The 16,568-nt window shown below is 40.1% G+C and overlaps 1 protein-coding gene across 1 annotated transcript; it reads left to right on the top strand.

The window, feature by feature from the left end:
• Positions 1-595: 595 nt before the first annotated feature.
• ARRDC4 (arrestin domain containing 4) lies at positions 596-14,218 on the top strand. Its single transcript, XM_060005497.1, has 8 exons — positions 596-1,019; positions 5,245-5,311; positions 5,562-5,709; positions 8,168-8,270; positions 9,269-9,525; positions 10,055-10,217; positions 10,799-10,953; positions 11,307-14,218. Exons 1-8 carry the CDS (start codon positions 731-733, stop codon positions 11,361-11,363), a joined length of 1,239 nt encoding a protein of 412 aa, XP_059861480.1. The 5' UTR covers positions 596-730; the 3' UTR covers positions 11,364-14,218.
• The last annotated feature ends 2,350 nt before the right edge of the window (positions 14,219-16,568 follow it).

Genomic DNA, 16,568 nt, shown 5'->3' on the forward strand with positions numbered 1-16,568 from the left:
TTAAAGTTCCGAGGCGGTCGGCCCCCAAATCTCACAAGGAAATACTGCTAAATTCCTTTTTCCAGGGTATCTACTTCCTCTCGAGTATTGCAGATGTAATCATAAACACAAGCTGGTCGCAGCCACAACCTCACATTCTAGTGTGAAGCCCCCTGACTCCCGCAAACAGTTCCCAAGCTGCTAGAAACCTCGCCTCCGTTTGTAACCATAGGAACGGCTGGCACGCCGCGAGCCTGAGATTCCCGGTTCCGCCCCCTCCCTAACCAATATTGTTCCCCACTATCTGTCCACATGGGCGCACCGCCTCACTATTGGTCAGTGCCCCAGGACTGTGCCTTGCCCCAGCCAATAAACGGACTGTGCACGTGTACACCGCGAACTCTGATTGGTCATCACTCCCTGATCACGCACTGCCTTCCTGCGCCAGCCCGTGCGCGGCGGCGCCAATGAAATGACTCAGTAGCCATTTATAACCAATCAGCACGCCGCGCGGCTCACAGCCAGCCTATGGGCGCGCGCCGGGGGTGGGGTGTCCCGGCCCTTTTCCATTCCCACCTGGGTTTGTTAAAGCGACAGGCCCTACGGCGCACCGGGGCTCCACCGGGCACCGCAAAGCGGCCGCGCGGGCCCTCGGCGTGAGCTGGCGCCCGTGACAGCGGCGCTGCTCTGCTTGCGACGCCGGCTCCGGGCCGCTGCCGACGTCCTTGGTGCGGCCGCGTCGGCCGGTAGGATGGGCGGTGAGGCGGGGTCCGCGGCGGTGGTGGGCTCCGAGAGCCGCGTGAAGAGTCTAGGTCTGGTGTTCGAGGACGAGCGCAAGGGCTGCTACTCGAGCGGCGATACGGTGGCAGGGCATGTGTTGCTGGAGGCTGCAGAGCCGGTGACCCTCCGGGCGCTGCGCCTGGAGGCCCAGGGTCGCGCCACCGCCGCCTGGGGCCCGAGCGCCGGCGCCACTGCCCCGGCAGCCGCCTCGGAGGTGGAGTACTTGAACGTGCGCCTGAGCCTGCGCGAGCCCCCGGCCGGTGAGCGCGGGCCACGGCCCGGAGAGGGGCTGGCGGGACTGGGAGAGGGCAAGCCGGCGGATGCCCACCGGCTGGGTGGGCGGGGGGTCCGCCCACGGGGTAGCCGGCCTCAGTTTGGTCGCCTTGACGGGCGGGCAACAATGCCTGCGCCCCCCATCTCACAGCACCGGGGAGATGGTGCTCACTTCTGCTGGCGCCCCGCCCCTGGCTCGCTGGGGTCTGACTGCCGCCACGGTCCCAGGACCATCTAGGACAGCTCTGGGAGTGAGCCGTTGCCATGGGAACCTGTGATGGGCAGTCAGGAATCGAGGATCTGGGGACTTAGGTTCCTTCTCTTGTGGTCTGAGGAGTGGAGGGCGGAACCAGAGTTTACGAGGTTCCATTCTCGGGTGCCCAGTTTATGGGGGCCCCATCTCCCCCGCCCCGTCTCTAGATGCTAGTTCTTGGTTCGTGATGAGTTAGCAAAACCTCAGTCTTAGGAAGAGGGAAGTAGTTCCTGAGCGTTACGAGTTCAAAGGAAGTGCTTTTTGACTTGATCATCATACTTGGTTTCTCTCCTTTGGGGAGTGGGGTAACTTAAGAGTTCTACGTCTGTCTTACTTTCTTTGTATTTATTTTTCGCGTCTTTTTGTTTCCTTTGCATTCTCTTCCTCCCTCCCCTGGCCCACCCCCATAGACCTTTAGTGACAGTGGGATCTGGGCACTGTAAGAGTTTCTGGAAGATTGATGACCCTTCTTGTGAAGTCCAGTTAATAGTGTAGGCTTTTACACTATTAAAAGTGCCCATGTGGAAACTCACTACATGGGTATTCTATCAATATTAGGTGCAAAAAAATACTAGGAACGGTGAGTCTTAGTCTTCTTTCAGTTGGTAGGAGCTACTTTAAACTATTTTACTTTTCTGCCTCATCAGCTTCAGCATTTATCTGTAAAATAAATAATGGTATAGACTCTCGGCCCTTGAAGAATAAAATACGGCGTATCAGTGTTTAACCCTTGCTATGTATTATACAAAAATCAGTAGTAAGTGCAGTTTTTCCATGTCCTGCTGTGGAGAAGTAGACTATTCACAGTTAAATCCTCAAGGTATGTGAGAATCGAGTAATCCCAAAAACTGTGGTGAGGAGAACATGTATGAACCAAAGTCCTCTTTTGGATTAACAAGTATAGTATGTTAGGTGACAGTTCTTACCTGCCTTATGCCCTTTCATCAATATGGTTTCCAGAATCAACCTATACATGCCTACCCCAAGGTAACAGACAACACAGATTTTCAAGATGGCTGACTGGAGTCAAGGGCAATGGAAAAGGGAAGTAAATTGTTTTTTTGTCCAGGACTTTGGACTCTGTATTTCTGTGCCCATAACTCCTCAGTAAATAGATGTAAGATAAATAGCAGTTGGACCTGGGATTCGAAGTAAAAAAACCGCTTTGGTAAAATCTGGGCTATCAAATAGTGTTTGATTCACAAGTCAGGTTTCGTCTTGTCATTCTAACGGAATAGAATGGCTAACCCTAGACAACCTGAAAATCTTAGCTTGTTTTAGAATGTACCAAAACAAACCTTTGCAAAAAGTAAAATCATAGTCTGTTTTAGTTGATTTCATTGAGAAAAAGAATCATTCCGAATATCTGTAGCTTGGAAGAGGCTAGCAACTTTACATAGTTGTGGACTCTTAGGTTCATCTAATTCCAAAACCTAGCTGAATTTCAGCCACCTGAAGAGATTTTTAGAAATCCAGATATTCAGGAAGTATGGCTGTGGGATCTATTTTCAAAAAATCTACTGGATAATTTTTCAGCATTGTTAATCTAACTACTTGCTTTCATGGTGATTGATTTTCTTCATATTTTTATTCAATAATTATGGTAGAAAGACAAGACACATCAGAGAGTTGGTTTCACTTCTTGGTCGCACACCAGGAGTATGACCTTGTGCGTGTTACTCATCCTTCCTGAGCCCCAGTCTGCCTCTGTGATGGTCTTCTAGCTCCCACGCTCACCAGTGCTCTGAATTACGAGTTTGGGCTGAAGGACCATTAGCGAATGAAACATCTTGTGACATTGTAGTTCTCGTTGCATAAGACAAAGGTAATAAACTATGAGCAGAAGCAGAAATGGGCACATGATTCAGCTTGTGGACCTACTTAATTAAAAATTAATAAATAAGAGAAAGCAAGCAAGCAAAGATTTGTTTCCAAATACTATAACCCAGGTTTATCAACTTTCTCAAAAATTTTTCCTGTTTATGTTTTGAGGTAGTTGAAAGTCTCATTTTAAATGTTCTAGTTCCTATGTTGATTTGTTTTTTCTCTGAAGAGGGAACTTCATCTCTCTCTCAACCTCTTCCAATGTCCTGTGCAACTCTGTTCTTCACACTTGCCTGTCATGCTCTGCCTCATTCCCTTCCCTTCATCTAAACCCCTTCTCACTTGTTTCCATGCCAACTCTTACTTCAACAGCAGAAGTGGTCCTCAAGATGCCCCCGCCACTACCGTGGACTCCAGCATGCTAGGGTCATTACTTGTGTACAAGTGTCTATAGCCTCCTTTCCTCCCAAGGTCTATTTGGGGATTGAAGTTATTTAGGTTTGTATCCATTTCGTATCAGCTTTGTGCTTGACATTTAAGCACTGTAAATTTTGGACATAAATGAAATCCACATTTTTAAACGTTTCAAGTACTTTGTCATATTCAGTAAGCTAATGATTACAAATTAGAACTTTAGCCCAGCTCTAAGGAGTGTTGGGATTCCTTGAGCCTAGTACCTGATAGCTATAAAATGGAGAGGCTTCCCTGATTCCAGTGCTGTAGCACTGCTGGGACTTATAGGGCGGCTCTGGACACACCTGAGCTCTGGGACTCACTCTGTCACTGTCATTTAACATGGTCTCATGTCCCTTTGACTTATTCACTTAGCTTCCAAGTCACCCCCCTTTTGAGTATTTCTATTTGAATGATCTTAAGTGGCAAATACTTGTAAGGTTTTTTTTTTTCTAATATATTACACATTGAAAATTGGAGATAGATTCAGGAAACTTAATGGGCCAGTAATGCATTCCTGTTTCCTAAAAGTATAAGGTTGAAATGTTAACTGAGTTGATGATGGTCTTAGAACTCTAGTATTTAAATGAAAAATTATCCCATTTCACTCGTGATTTCTGACCTTTAAATTTTTTTTAATGAATGGTTACAGTAGAAATCTCCATTTCATATCTACTGACCAGGCATATCTCAGAGAAAGTTCTCAGTCTGTTCTGCACTTTCTTCATATTAATCATCCCACCCTTGATGAGGGAATTTAGTTCTAAACTTGAATCTATGCACATAAAATGAAGGGAACATTTGTAAGTATCTCTGGGGAGCCACCCAACCAACACTGATAGCCCTGGAGTTGGCTTCAGATCTGAACGATACAGTCTCTGCACTCATCAGGGCTCCAGCACTGCCTCTGGCTTTGCTAGGTCCATCCACACGCTGCCTACTGGCCTTCTCACAGTCAAGGATAAGCCTCTGCGTGAAATGAAATGGTGCTGGCTGACCCCAGAGCAGGAGGAAGGAGTCGTGGCCATGCTTGGCCAGGCCCACTCCATATCCCAAGTTAAACAACATCCCCTATTAATCAGTAATGACTCCTGCCTAATAATTTGTTCTGTTGGTTTGGCTATTTAGTATTCAGTATTCATAATATTCCAAGTAAATTTTTCCTCTCCTTTTCCATCTCTGCCCAGAAAATATTTAGTCTGATTTTTGTGGTATACCCAAAATAAATAGATCTGTTTTTTTCTAGATTAATTTTAGGTCCAGTTTAATATTGGTACCTCATGTTAATATAATAGTATACTAACATTAGTATACTCATGCTAGTATACAAGTGGGGGAAATAAATGTTTATGTATATGTAGGTATGTATGTGTATATGGTTGTATACACATATATATGTATATGGGAGCTCTGGCATTTTATGGTAATTACTTGTGTAATTGGTCTATTTGCAGATAGAAGATACATATGTATATACATATATATGTGGTTTGAAATTGATTAAACTTGGTAAAAGTTGATTCAAAATTTAATTCTCTAAATCTCAGTTTAATGTACTTTTTGATGTATGTTCAGTGTTATATATAGCTAGGAAAACCTTTTAAAAAAACTATGATTTACATTGTGAAAATTCTTGATGTAATATGAACCTTAGTAAAAATAAAATGTATTCTCTTTTTTAGGTGAAGGCATCCTCTTACTACAGCCTGGAAAACATGAATTTCCATTTAGCTTCCAACTTCCATCTGAGTAAGTGAAACTGTGTAACTGGGGATTTCCTTTCCCTGCAACCTGTCTATCCAGTTGTATGGGCACCAAGTACCTTCTGACATTCAGGTGTGCATGTTTATCCTGAATAACCACTGAGTAGACCTAACCCCGCTCACCTTTTTAAAAAAAAAAACAAAACAAAACAAAACACCCAACACTTTAAGGGCTTTTCCCAGTTTCGTTAAACTGAAAAACAAAGTTAAAAAGTCATCTCTTTGGTTGATTTCAGACCTTTGGTAACCTCATTCTCCGGGAAATATGGAAGTATTCGGTACTGTGTGAGAGCAGTTTTGGAACGACCCCAGGCACCTGATCAGAGCATTAAGCGGGAACTCCAGGTCGTCAGTCACATCGATGTCAACACACCAGCATTACTAGTAAGTTCTTCCTCCTTCTCTTCCTCCTTCCCCTTTTCCTCCTTCCCTTCCATCCTCCTTCCTTTCAACTGTGGTCTCTACATTTAGCAAGTCTGGTGGCAGCCTGTCCTGTCACTTTCCGATACAATCTTATAACCCATAGGCATTCACTATAAATATGTGATTCTAAGTTGGGCAAATTACAAATTGTGTGTGTTAGTACTATTGATTGTGTCCCTGTTGTTCAGGGCTTCTTTTGCCAGAAAGTTACATGGGCTTAAAATGCATTAATAAGGCTTAATAATAATAATGCACACACACAGAGTAGTTACTTTTCCCAGAGCAGCCACATTCACAGGGCTGTGGTATTCTAAACTCTTCGCTAATAGCAGGTTGAGGAACAGTAATTATGGAAGAGTATTAATCACTCCCAGCCTGTTATTGAAGCTCAGGCCATTATGCTGTGTCTCCTTGCATTTTGCATGTCATTTTCTAACATTAAGTAAGTGCATGCAGCTGCTCTGGAGACCCTTTCACTTATCATTTCCTTATGACAGATTTGGCCACATTAAAGCATTGAACTTCTAATAATCACCAGAAATACTGTAGGCTGGTAAGAAAGATTAGGCTATAAGTAACAACAGAATAGGCAAGATGGGAGTTAATGAGCTAGATTCTTTTATCTAAACCCATATTATCAAAATAATATAAAATTATACCTTGTACTTTCATGATAGCTACTAGGACCTAATGGTTCTTCATTTAAATATGAATGAATGATTTTTTACTTCATAATTTAAACTTTCCATCATGATACTGATGTTACAGAGATATATTTTTAATATTGGAGGTTTCTCTTTCTACCCAGTGTTTTTAAAGATCAGGAAAAGAAACAGGAGTTAAAAGTTGTTTAACTCTACTTCCACACGAAAGTGAAATAGAATTTACTCTGATGTTCACCTTTAGATTATAAAAATGTAACAGATATGGCCTAGTTGCATGGTCCCTTGTGGCCAAAATCGTACAATAGCCAGACCCAGCTGACCCAGCTTATAACTATGACTTATCACCTGCTCAGCACCTATTTTGAAAATTAATGATGCTGATAACTGCTTTGTGTTTCTAAAAACTACTTGGAATTGGGTGGTTAACTAATTCTAAACTATTTATGGGGCCATTGTGGCAAATAATTTAAAGATTTTTTATTTTTTGGCAAAAAGAGATACTATTTGTCCTTTACTATCCTTTTATAATTGAAAAAAATATTGCAGCTTTGGGTTTTACAGTGAACTTTTGGTTTGTGCGTCTTGTAAACTGAGCATTTTAAACAGTATTTTATAATACTGTTTTATAAACAGTATTATATAAGCGTCTTGTATCGCTTATCTTGCTACTGTAGAATAGAAAGTGGGGTGGTGAGTTCAATAACCCTTTAGATCCATTACACTAGGTGTGTTATTGCACTACCGTTACACAAAACCCAAAAATCATTCTAAGTTAAGGACGCTTGAAATTTCTGCATAATCATTTTGAAGTAAGGAAAAAAGGCTGTTTCCTTATTCCACATTTTAAATGCCAAGACAAAAAGAACATTCTGATTATTGATTTTTATACCATTTCTCCTTTTCCTGATCTACACATAAAGTCTTTAAAAAAAAAAAGTAGTTCTGTCATATTAATAGGTACTACTACAGTTTTTTGGGTTTTGTTTTTGTTTTGTGTTTTTTTGCGGTACACGGGCCTTTCACTGTTGTGGCCTCTCCCGTTGTGGAGCACAGGCTCCAGACGCGCAGGCTCAGCAGCCATGGCTCACGGGCCCAGCTGCTCCATGGCATGTGGGATCTTCCCGGACCGGGGCATGAACCTGTGTCCCCTGCATCGGCGGGTGGACTCTCAACCACTGCCCCACCTGGGAAGCCCTCTACTGCAGTTTTTTTTGTTTTTTGTTTTTTTTGTTTTTTTTGGTTTTGTGGTAAGTGGGCCTCTCACTGTTGTGGCCTCTCCCATTGCGGAGCACAGGCTCCGGACGCGCAGGCTCAGCGGCCATGGCTAACGGGCCCAGCCGCTCCATGGCATGTGGGATCCTCCCGGACCGGGGCACGAACCCATGTCCCCTGCATTGGCAGGCGGACTCCCAACTACTGCGCCACCAGGGAAGCCCTCTACTGCAGTTTTTGATTGCTTTTTTAAAGGATGGTATATCACTTCCCAGAAACACAATGAAAACATAGGATAAAATAGAATGATGTCACCCTAATTTGAATCTGAAAATTCACCTTAGTTTTCCTGAAAAGGGAATGATTTTTAATGCTTTGTCTTTAACTATTGTACCTAGTTTGTCACAGGAAGATAAGAAAGGTTGATTTGTTGTTTTTTGGAAGACATTGCTGTACAACTGTTTAATAAAAAATGACATAACTTTAAGTTCTATGAGTTTTCTAGACCAGTTTAATTATTTTTATTATTTGAACTTTTCAAGACCCCTGTATTGAAAACGCAAGAGAAAATGGTTGGCTGTTGGTTTTTCACTTCTGGTCCAGTCTCACTGAGTGCCAAAATTGAAAGAAAGGGATACTGTAATGGTAAGCAAACTGTTTAAAAATCCAAATGCAAGATTCATTCATTTTATTAGCTAATTGTAAGTGATTTTTAATAGTGTTTTGTAATTTACCAAGTATATAGTATTTTAAAACATGAATAATACAGTTGTCTGGTTCTAGTATAAATAATTGATATTTAAATATTTGTAAATAGATGCGCGGATCCCAATAATCCTGGTATTTCTGACTTTAGTCCTGGTACTTTCATAGCAAAGACTAAAACCAGTAGAGTGGGAAAATGCCAGCATTTTATTTTAATGTTGCAAAAAAATGTTCCAAGCAGTGTTGCTCAGAAGAGAGCTGTTGTCATATGAAAATACTGTTAGGCATTCTGACTCCATGCTGGAAATTCAAATATATGGGAGGGGCTAGAATGTAGAGCATTGACACTCTTAACAGATTGATATCAGAACAACAATCTGTGAAGGGCCCAATTCCATCCAGTGGATTTGGCCCCCACTCCAGGGTTCTGGCTTCTTGGAAATGAATATGGAATAGAATAGTATGATGGTGGGTGTATAATGTGGGTGTAAAACTTGGCTACTCCATCCATTGCTTTATTTGTGTTTATCAGTTCCTAAAATGGGAAGACTTTGTTCTTCTGTTGGGAAGATTTTAATTTGTTAGGCACTAATGAGTATGTTAGTGATCTTCTGTACTTAACGTAGTACTGAATCATTTATTTGTATGTCTTCTCTTAACTTTTATAGATACTGGTCATTTACAGATCTTTAGAATTGGTAGCCTAATATTGCTACATTAGAAAAGTGAATCATGTGATAGTTAGAAAACAGTATCTACCACAAACTGCCATAAATTTTCACTTCTCTGACTCAGATTTGCAATGTAAGTTTTCCGTGAGGCTTCTCAACTTGTTAAAGCAGCGTTGCCACATTTCAGCTTTCATCAGTAACAGCTTTGTTCCACTGTGGAGAGAATTTCCTCAAGGGTCTCTGAAGGTGTTTCTGTTTTCTTTTTAGGAGAAGCTATTCCAATCTATGCAGAAATAGAGAATTGTTCCTCTCGTCTGATTGTTCCCAAAGCTGCCATTTTCCAGACGCAGACTTACCTGGCCAGTGGGAAAACGAAGACCGTGCGGCTCATGGTGGCCCACGTGCGCGGGAACCACATCGCCTCCGGGAGCACCGACACCTGGAACGGGAAGACCCTCAAGATCCCGCCTGTGACGCCATCCATCCTGGACTGCTGCATCATCCGAGTGGATTACTCCTTAGCTGTGAGCATGGCGCTTGGTGAAATTAAAGACGTAGCATGGAGCCATACCTGGTGCCATGTTACTGCGAAGATGTACCTTTAATACCCAGGAAAATGTCATTTTATGTCAGCATTACAACAAATTGTGGAATATGTGAAGATTGGCCTTTGTTTTTTAATCAAAAACTATCCCCCTGAGGTATTTAATTAAATAACATGGAAGAATGAAGGTGCAGTAGGGCTGCTATATTGAAGACATAAGTAACTTTCTATGGTTCTGTGTAAGCTGTGCTCACTTACAATGAAGTGTATTAAGGCCACACTTCCCCATCACAGAGCGTTCACTGTATTTCGTGGGCTCTTCATTTAGTTCTTCATTTTATTCGTCAGGACAATTTACAGTTGTGTTGGGGGTGGTAGCAGACAACAAAAGCATTTTTTCTATGAAAAAATAATTGGGTTATTTACTATGAGGTTTAACTTATATTTGTGCCTTTCTCTCTCTCTCTCTCTCTCTCTCTTTGTTGTTGTTTTGTTTTTTGGCATATTAGGTGTATATTCACATTCCCGGTGCTAAAAAATTGATGCTTGAGCTGCCCGTAGTGATTGGCACGGTTCCATACAATGGTTTTGGCAGCAGAAACTCCAGCATTGCCAGCCAGTTTTTTATGGATATGAGCTGGTTGACGCTGACTCTGCCAGAACAGCCTGAAGGTAAAATGTTCTGAGGTTCTTTCAGAATGCAGTTTTACACATAGAGTACTTAAGAACAGGAAGTATGAGGTAGGAAATGCTCAAATGATAATTACTGCTGCCACTACAACTATTATTACTCTTTTTATTACTAAAAATCATCAAACATTATTCCCAGAGGGGACTTTGAGAGTTTAGCTTAGCCAAGACAGAAAGCTCCTAATGGCAGATCCAGAAATACAATCTACATCTCCTGATTCCTATTTATAATAGTAGAAGAATGGAAAATAATCAGAGTAAGAGTATAGTGTGTTATGTTGGTGTTTTCCGTAGCCACATTTCAATGATTTTTTTTAACCTAGACTAAAACACACACGTCTCAAAGAGAATATAAATCAGTGTTAATAGTACTTTAATAAAAGCAGAATCTACTGAATATTCTTTTGTTGTAATGGGCACAAAAACTTCCTGCTTAGAGGAAAAAATACCAATGTTTTATCTTCAAATTAAGCTAAGTTTCTTGTTCCTGTAAGAGTTCAGAAGAGAGTAATGTAATTAGTTTTTGCGTGGATTTCTTAGAGCCAACTCCTTTTTTGTTTCAGCACCACCAAATTACGCAGACGTGGTGTCAGAGGAAGAATTATCTAGACACGTTCCTCCTTACCCTCAACCCCCTAACTGTGAGGGGGAGTCGTGCTGTCCTATGTTTGCCTGCATTCAGGAATTCAGATTTCAGCCTCCGCCTCTTTATTCAGAGGTAAAGCAAAAGAAAATTAGACTTGTGTTGTGCTGTTTGTAAATAATCCTCTGTGTCTGTTTTTGACTCCCAATTAGTAGAGGATACATACAAAAAAATTTTTACGATGGTGATAGATTATCACTGATCCACTTACCACATTTTGTGGTGTTCTCTTGGTACTCTGTAGCATACATGTAGAGTACCATGGATTGCCTTTAAGGCCATGGAATACAGAGAACTTAAGTGGCCTACTGGGACTTCTTAATAACAGGCTTTAAGCAGTTTGGCTTATGACCATATAATTAGAAATAGATACTAGAATCACGTTAAAGAATGCTGCAGTAGTAACCTTGGTCTGCTCGTTTTTGCAGGTTGATCCACATCCTAGTGATGTAGAAGAGACCCAGCCTGTTTCCTTCATTCTCTGAACGTATTTCAGAAATCACTGTGTTCATCACCAAATTAGAATGTTGGTTCTTTCCCCCTGTCTTTTTGGGGAAGAGGGAGAGAAGATTAGCTTAAGAACATAAATAGACATCAAGACTGAAGGTGATAGAAATTAAAGAATGCATGTACTTTCCAGTGGGCCAACAGGATTGTTGCACAAGTTTGTGATGTGGTCTTGTATCCCTTTAGAACTATGGGACAAAGATGTGAAAAGTCACAGAATGTAATGGAAGTCCTGATGGTGATAGAGTAAGTGAAGAGTGCCTATGCTGACCCAAGAGAAAGGTGCCTGTAAACAGTGAAAACACTATGCGAGCATATCTTTACAGAGGTTTCTCAAAGTAGAACAGATGTATCCTCAGCTTTAAGGCAGTATGGACGCATTGAGAGGAGACTTGATTTTGGAGAACGTAGCAGCACAGGGTGTGCATGAACAGGAAAGGGGCCCACTCTAAATTAAACATGAAGCGAGACCCTCTGGTGTCAGGGTCTTCATGATTTCTAACCATATTCCATAGGACTGAAGTCCTTAAAAGAATCCTTTTCGGAGGTCATGATCTTATGAGGTTCTAATGAAGTAATACAGTTTTCACTCTTCTAATGGTAGTTTAAGAGGTAGTTTGTAAGTTGGCTATACAGCATTACGAAACCAAGAAAGAGTTCCTTCCTTGAAAGGCTTGTCAGTTGAAAGGGGAAAGGTGTACTTCAATATGAAAACACATTTTGTTGAAAGTTGCACTTTTTATCCCCTTTAAGTACTTCAGCAGAGTACATGTTTAATTTTCCTCATATCTTATTTACCTAGGAGCATATTAGAAAAAGACAGGGTTAAAAAAAGAAAAAGAAGAAAAAAAAGCTTGCATCCTTAGGATGCCTTGATAACTGCACAGGGGAAAAAAGGCCTTTTTTACCTACCTCTGGTGGGGTTATCAGAATCAGATATGTTTTAAAACTCCAGGCCGGTGAAGTCTTCCTTGGAGTTTCTGCTCATTTGCAGTAGCAATCTCATCTCTCCTATCCCTAAACCTGAAACTGGACCAAGGGCAAAATCTATAAGGTTAACATCAGTTGAACGTTAATATGTGTATACCAAAGGGTATTTCAAAATAAATGCAAAATCAAGGCAGAAATACCATTTTCCCTTTTTTTGAAAAGTCATATAAACTTAATTTCTGTTAAGAGACTTAAGTCTCCTGATGGCAGTCACTGTGTTGTTCATTGTTATTCCAGTTCTTTAGTAATTCTGTTTAAACTGTGATTTTTTTATTGTTTTGGTGCAATATTTTATTATCCTTTAACCTCAGGATATTCAGACCAACAAGATTGTGTTGCTGCTAAAAGACTGAGCAGTGTTTTTACTGTCCCTCTGTCCCCTCCTAATCACAGTCACATGTTCACTTGTTTTTACTTTAATCTGTTGGTTTTGTGAGCTGAGAGCATTTCTGTACACTAAGTAGAAGGGAGGTAGGGGTTCCCATGATAGAGATTTTGGACCAGCCCAGTACTTTGGTTTTCTCCATGTCCTGAGGGTTAGATCTGGAAACCCTGGTGCTTCCCATGCAGAATACTGTACTTCATTCAGCTGAACGATTAGCTTTTCTTTCAGTCAATATATTCCGTTAGAAAAATTTTAAGGTTAAATTATGTATGTAAAAATTAGCTGGACATTTGATCAGGGATTTTTATACAAACATTAGGTAAATGTACGCTTTTCACCCTTGGGTATACCTCTCTTCTCTGTAATCACATAAGCATCTTAAGCCGTTCTTTCATCTTTTAAGCCACTGAATGAAAATCACAATACAAACTGTTTTACCAATAATTGTGGTACTGAAATTGTCACAAATCTTTTTTCCCTGCTTTGGTTTTTTGGTGATCTTTTATTTTGCTTTGTTTTTGTGTGTTTGGTAGCTATGTGCTGTCTAAACAGTTTTATTTTTACTTTAAAAAAAGATCACCTTCAGCTATTTCTTGACCTCTGAGTTGCAGTTTACATGTTTTGTCAAGACATTTTCCATCTCCATGATACCAAAACAAAGTAAAAGAAACAAAACAAAATGGTATGGAGGAAGAGAAAGTTTAATTATCTATCTGGCTGCAAGTAGAAAAGCAGCTGCTTACTGGAATCCTTCAGTAGGATCGTTTTGTCACCTTTTTTAAAGAAATGAAGTGCACCTACCAAATTAAAACAAAGCTGATTTTTTAGCACTTACGAGAATAGCTAAAAGGTATGATTTGCCTTATTGAATTGATATTGGTACGTCTGACCTTAAGCAGTACGTTGAAACTGCATACCTGTCTATAATCAAATTATTTGATGAAGGTAGAAGATTCTACATTGGAACAGAGAATACTTGGGAATGAAGGTAAAAATTTAGCTGCTATTTGCTTGTTTATTCTCCTCTTGCTTAGTTTGCAAAGAAACTGTGGCCTTAGAATTTTCTTTTTGATGCAAAAATTTTGAAATTGAGAAAGTGCATCTTCTGGCACACAAAATTCTTCCATGGGCAGAACTTTACTTTCATGTTTTTGTTTTGCACAATAAACTCAATAGGCAGGGGTTATGTTTTTGATAAGTTAACTATGAAAGCTTTTTATTTTTATTATAAAAATGTAACAATTTAACCCGGGGGGTGGGGTGGGGAGATTGTATTTTGTACTCTTGTCTGAACCCCATGGGTTCCTTTTGTTAATAAAATGATTACACTGATGCTGTGAGTTGCTAGTTTTGTTTTTTTGTTTTTGTAAGACTATGACTTAAATTGTTACAGACTTAAGGGAAGTCAATACCGTGAGACAAAATGTTACTGCTGTTGAGATCCTTTTGTAAATGTGTGCTATATCATCAGACCAGGCACAGCCCTGGTGGATTCTGAACCTGTTTTTATGATGGCCTCAGTTTCCCCCAAGGTAATCAGTTTTTAGCATTCTATGAAAAAGAGTAGTTGAGATGAGTGATTAAGCTTAAGCTATATTGGTCATTGAGAGGACGTTATCTCCATTTATTCTCAAATAATAATGACCACTTCTTTAAAGCTTTCTGAGTTTTCATGTTTGTTTGACCAGAACCTTTCCAGGATTGATGTAGTAGGTCTGGTGGGCAGTCAGTGGACTCATACTGCAAAACACCCGTACGTAAGCCTCCCCTTTCCACGCACATATTCAAATGGACAAAAGTCATATATTTTGTACAGGGAATATGTAACAATATGTCATCTCAGGAAAACTGCCTTGACCCTCTGTCCTGGAAGATTTTAAATCTTAGCTAAGTGGTAACAATTAACCCAGGTAATTTACTCTCCAGGTTTTTATAATGTGTGAGATGATGTTAAATAATTGTCTTTTCTGCATTCACATTTGCAATCAACATAAATCGAGATATTTGTCTCATGCAGTAAATATCGAGGCAAAATTTATAAGATTACCATTAAAGTTTCTGTAGTTTGTATTGCAAAGTTTCAGGACATGGCAGTCTGGGACATAGCCCTTATATTACAAATGGGGATACCAAAACCCAGAGGTGTAACCTGAAAATTTGGCCTACATTCTTTGTAAGATTCCTGCTCACTCTAAAATTTCCTGATTCTACAACTTTAATAGAAGTTATGGAAACAGGAATTGCTTTAAATTACATACCTTAAGACTTGGCAGACCTGAATACTACTAAGCATATACTAAATCAAGAGTCTTCAGCATTTATATCTAAAAGCCCTGCCTCCTAAAAGGATGCCAGTCTTTGACTAAATTGCTTCATAAGTATGTTTGATTGGTAGCTAGAATCCTTTCTTCAGCAGAGGCATTTGTTTCTAATTTTATAATTTGAAATAATTATAGGATCACAAAAAAGTTGCATTAACAGTACAGAGAGATCCTGTGTACCCATCACCCAGTCTCCCCCAACCGTAACTATAACACATTATCAATATCCGGAAATTGACACTGACACAGTAAGAATTAACTAGAGTTCAAGCCTTCCTTGGATTTCACCTGTTTCTGAATAAACTCATTGTTCTCTTGCATGTTTTCCTATATAATTCTATGGCATTTTATTACATGTCTAGGTTCACATCACCACCACAATCAAGATAAAGAACTGTTCCATCACCACAAAGAAACTCCCTTGGGCTACCCCTAGGCAATCACACCCTCCCCTTCCCTAACCCCTGACTGAACTGTTCTCTATCTCTGTAATCTTCTCATTTTGAGAATGCTTAGATAAATGGGATCATTAGGTATGTACCTTTTGCAATTGCCTTTTTCACACTGCATAACACCATTAAGATCCATGCAAGTTGTACATATTGATAGTTTTTTCCTTTGTGTTTCAGCTGCAACATTTCAAAAGAAATATATCGGCTATTACTTAAAATGCCTTCTTGCAATTTTCAAAGAAAATATGTAACACGTGCACATGATACCTTTGTAAATATTGTTTTTACATTTGAGAACTACCTTTTATGTAGAAAATATTTAAATGCAGGTTTCCACAAACTTAGGGGTCATTTTCAGCTTGCCAAAGTCCGTGAAGTCTTTGAAGATAAATACAAAAAAATGCAAGGGCATTTGCTGCCCTCGGTTTACTCATTTAATAATATTTCCCTAATACCTCTCTACTAGTCTTGTACTGTCTAGGGGAAGACTTTTTCTTTAAAAAGTTACTTCCTGGTACTATAGCCATTTCCCACTGGGACCCCAGTACCATATCTATTTAATGACTAAAGGACATAAAGTGTTCCAAAACAAAATGCTAACTTTACATATAGGAACTCCTTATAATAACAAAGATGTCCATGTTTTTTTATTTTGTCTTTTAGATGCCAAAATCCATCTGAGTCCCTGAGATAAGCATTCTGTATATGAAAGCTTATCTGTATTAGCTTTCACTCCAAATATTCAGTTTTGACTGGACTGGTTTATTGAGTTGATTCAAGTAAAGTATAAAGGTTTATGATCTATAGTTAATTAGCTTCAAAATACGGTGCGCGCATGTGCGCGCACACAGAACAGTTTCTTGCCTGGAAACTTCCCTCTGCAGGCAAGATGGGTATCAAAAGTTATATTTATGTATCTGGGAACTCAAAAGAGGGCACATTACCATCACCAAGTATCCCACTACTAGAAGACAAAGGGTGAGCCTTCTTTTTGGTAGCTGATATACTGGTGGGCAGTAAACAGATAAGGGTTAA

The sequence above is a fragment of the Delphinus delphis genome, chromosome 2 (assembly GCF_949987515.2).
Source record: "Delphinus delphis chromosome 2, mDelDel1.2, whole genome shotgun sequence".
Taxonomy (NCBI): Eukaryota; Metazoa; Chordata; class Mammalia; order Artiodactyla; family Delphinidae; genus Delphinus; species Delphinus delphis.

Bases quoted from the DNA above. Each gene is read 5' to 3' on its own strand.
- ARRDC4 (XM_060005497.1), top strand. From the start codon at position 731: ATGGGCGGTGAGGCGGGGTCCGCGGCGGTGGTGGGCTCCGAGAGCCGC. The intron at 5,710-8,167 runs GTAAGTTCTTCC...GAACTTTTCAAG, and splicing joins TCAACACACCAGCATTACTA to ACCCCTGTATTGAAAACGCA. The intron at 10,954-11,306 runs GTAAAGCAAAAG...TCGTTTTTGCAG, and splicing joins CTCCGCCTCTTTATTCAGAG to GTTGATCCACATCCTAGTGA.